Source organism: Indicator indicator, chromosome 19, assembly GCF_027791375.1.
Source record: "Indicator indicator isolate 239-I01 chromosome 19, UM_Iind_1.1, whole genome shotgun sequence".
NCBI classification, from domain to species: Eukaryota; Metazoa; Chordata; class Aves; order Piciformes; family Indicatoridae; genus Indicator; species Indicator indicator.
In genome coordinates this window covers 8,050,444-8,054,292 of record NC_072028.1, presented here as the reverse complement: position 1 = coordinate 8,054,292, position 3,849 = coordinate 8,050,444, and the positions used below count along the sequence as shown (strand labels likewise).

At 52.3% G+C, this 3,849-nt stretch overlaps 1 protein-coding gene across 1 annotated transcript; it reads left to right on the top strand.

The window, feature by feature from the left end:
• The first annotated feature begins 1,582 nt into the window (after positions 1 to 1,582).
• On the top strand, positions 1,583 to 2,497 carry FOXL1 (forkhead box L1). Its single transcript, XM_054389705.1, has one exon. The coding sequence runs from the start codon at positions 1,583 to 1,585 to the stop codon at positions 2,495 to 2,497; it is 915 nt and encodes a 304-aa protein (XP_054245680.1).
• Positions 2,498 to 3,849: the final 1,352 nt, after the last annotated feature.

The following is a 3,849-nucleotide window of genomic DNA, read 5'->3' as shown; positions in this document are numbered from 1 at the left end:
AAAATAATAATAACAACAATAACCCCACCAGAAACACACACAAGAAAAACCCCAAAACAAAACAAAAAACCCCACCTAGTAAACAACCCCCCACCCCACCCCCCACTCCTCCCACCCCCACCCCAGAAAACATAGCCCCAAACCTGGGCGTTTATACAGAAAAAGAGCATCACAAATTCCTAATGTAAGCACCGGCCAGCTGTGTGCACTTGTAAAGTTGTTATAATCCCCCTCCTTGGTATAAACAGGAAAGCACATAATATAAAGCAACAGGCCCGCATCCACAAATACTGACCCTCCTCCCTCGCCTGCCAAATTCCCCTTTTGTGAAGCTCGCTGCAGCCCCCGGGGCTGGGTCCAGGGCTGGACCCTGGTGGCCTGTTGCCGTGCAGAGCTGGAGAAGGGGGTGGACGATAAACATTGCCCCAAGCTGTATCCCCGCTCCGGGAGGTGCAAAGTCCAGCCAGGGAGCCCACCCACACCTGAACCCCTTCTTCCTCGGGGCTCCAGGCAGTCCATTCTCCTCTCCTCTCCTCTCCTCTCCTCTCCTCTCCTCTCCTCTCCTCTCCTCTCCTCTCCTCTCCTCTCCTCTCCTCTCCTCTCCTCTCCTCTCCTCTCCTCTCCTCTCCTCTCCTCTCCTCTCCTCTCCTCTCCTCTCCTCTCCTCTCCTCTCCTCTCCTCTCCTCTCCTCTCCTCTCCTCTCCTCTCCTCTCCTCTCCTCTCCTCTCCTCTCCTCTCCTCTCCTCTCCTCTCCTCTCCTCTCCTCTCCTCTCCTCTCCTCTCCTCTCCTCTCCTCTCCTCTCCTCTCCTCTCCTCTCCTCTCCTCTCCTCTCCTCTCCTCTCCTCTCCTCTCCTCTCCTCTCCTCTCCTCTCCTCTCCCTCATCTTTTTTTTTTTTTCCCTGCCGTTTTGCCATTTTCCTCGATTTATTTAATTTTCGCGTTGTTCAATGCCTCGCTTTTCCCGCGGGGATCCCTGCCCGCTCCTCCCCGAGCTCCAGCAGCGTACATCCTGCTCTGCTCTCTGTGTTTGCAGCGTCAAAGGGTGGACGTGATATTTCAAACATCAGATCAGTGCGTTTATATATTGGGTGCCCGGAAATTTTTCCAAATAAACACAGCTTGATTCGACTTGGGTGGGCAGACTTATCAACAGACTAATTCTATAAACAAATGAAGGAATAACCCGGAGACCATTGGCTGGTACCAGCAAGACACGTGGAGAGAGCTTGGAGTTTTGCAGCAATGAAATTTTAATTAATGTGGGTGGGCTGAGAACACAAACGACTGTTTATCAGAGACAATTTATTTTCCAGTGCTAAGTCAACATATAATAGCAAACTTACAACAATTATTTAAGGTTTTTTTTTCTTTCCCCCCTCCTTTTTTTTTTTTTTTTTTTTTTTTTTTTTTTTTTTTAAGAGCTATGAAGCAGGGACAGAGGCAGAACGAGCTCCTTCAGGCAGGACTGGGATCTGAGCTCGCACAAATCGCTCCCCGGTGGACTCGTCCCAGGTTTCTGCCCTTTCCCGTCCCTTTTCTCGGCTCTAAGGGAGAAGCCCCGGAGCTCAGGGCCCGCCGGCGATGAGCCACATCTACGGCAGCCACCTCTCCCCCATGGGCAGCCCCTCCATGCTCTATCTCCCAGCTGCCTTGAGCTTCGCCCCCAGCGGTGCCATTTCCCGGCAGGACCCCCCGCAGAAACCCCCTTACAGCTACATCGCTCTCATCGCCATGGCTATCAAAGAAGCTCCGGAGCAGAAGGTGACCCTCAGCGGCATCTACCAGTTCATCATGGACCGCTTCCCCTTCTACCACGACAACAAGCAGGGCTGGCAGAACAGCATCCGTCACAACCTGTCCCTCAACGACTGCTTCGTCAAGGTGCCGCGAGAGAAGGGACGGCCCGGTAAGGGCAGTTACTGGACCTTGGACCCCCGATGCCTGGACATGTTCGAGAACGGCAACTACCGCCGGAGGAAGAGGAAGCCCAAAGCCCCGGGGCCACCGGAGGTGAAGAGCAGCGTTCCCCCCGCAGACGGGGAGCAACCGGGGCCAGCTGCTCGCCCGGACGAGCCCAAAAGGGCCAAGGGGAGCATTGGGGAGGACTCGGGGGATGGGGGTGTTCCCAGACCGGGTGAGGAAGGGGAAGCGGCTCCCCGCGGGGGTCCAACCCGCTGCGGCGTTGCCTCGGCTCCCCCCACAGCCGACGCCGCCTCACCGCACAAGAGCGCTGCGCGGGGCAGGAGCTTCAGCATCGAGAGCATCCTCGCCCAGGGGCTGAGGCAGAACCCCGCCGGGGCAGCCCCTAAGGCGGCCCAGGAGAGCCCCGTGGGTTGCCTTAGCAGTTCCCTGGTCGCCAGTGGTGGCTTCGGCCCTGCCCTCAATGCCTCCCTGATGCTCGACTCCCAGGTACATGGGAGGTTTTACCACATCGGCATCCCGTTCCTCTCCTGCTTCCCTCTCCACTTCTCCGAGACTCTACTTAATTTCCAATAGTTGACCCATAATTATAACCCCCCCTTCCCTCCCCGTCTCTGGTCGCTGCTCCCAGGATGCCGATGGGAGGGAAAGACCGAACTCAGACCTCACCAAGCGGGTAAAGACCAAAACAATCAATGTTCAAAGGTGACTCAGGATTTCAGGGCATTTTCAAGGCACGGCTTGCTGTGGAACTCTCCTTATCGATTGTCTCCCACCCCCCCAAACCCATCAGATCGACTTTTAAAGGTAAACCAGTTTTCTTTTCCCATGGGTGGTAGAGGTCCAGAGGCGGTGTTGTGGGGTGGGATGTTCCACACTGGCCTCTGAGTCCTGTTGGGTTTGCTCTGCACCTTTAGTCTTTGCATCCCCCAGGTTCCTCAGACCTGGTTTATGTGGAGCCCTTCAGCTCTTTGGTTTTCTTCTTTTTCACCCTTTCTGAAGACCAAACCCACTCCTTCCATCCCTGGGGGAGGAAGCTGAGGTTTGTTTTGCCATTAATACCATGCAGATAATAATTCCTGATATTATCTCAACTGGTCCAGTCTTCCTAGTGGGCAAAAAGCAGGTAACCAGAGCCAAAATGAGGGCAGACCCAACAATCCAGGCTCATGCTGCACAATCCACCTTTGCTTCAACTCAGCACTATATATAACTCACAACAAGCTGGTTTCCTGCCTAATGCTTGTGCTTCTCAGTATCGTGATTAGTGCTTGTCCTCACTGATGTGGCCAGAAAGAAGGGGATGGGCAAGCAAACTCGTTGTGACCATGGAGATGCAGCTGCTTTCCAGGGCTTGCTGGGATCAGTTGCTTTTGACCAAAAAAGACTGAAGCAGGGTGATGGAGGCTGGTCTTGGCCTTTTGCAGTAGCTGTGTTAACAACCAGGACAACTACCAGGAAAAAAAATGAAGACATCAGCTGTATTTCTAAAGATTTTATTTTTCTTTTCTTCTTCTTCTTTTTTTTTTCCTTAAAGAAGGAAAAACCCAGACACATTATAAGAAATGAGGAATATTTTTTTTTCTTCCTTTTCCCCCCCCCAATAAATAGAGGCTTTTTGTATATTAGTGGATAAATGCCCTTTGGAAAAAAAAAAATCTATATTCTCATTATGAAACCAAACCTATATCCAATAAAGGTATTTTGTTCAGGATTGTGGCTGCCGTGTTATAAAACACCCCTTGACTTGTGCGACTGAAGGGTTGAGGAGTGTGTTCTGCTGCTGGGTGTTGAGCTCTGGTGCAAACATCCTGGTGATGGCATGATGCACTCCACTGCCAGAAGAAGGGAAAAGGTGAGAGAAGCCAAAAATAGGGACCTGGGAAATCACCCATTCCTTGCAGCTGAGATGATGTTTCCATAAATGA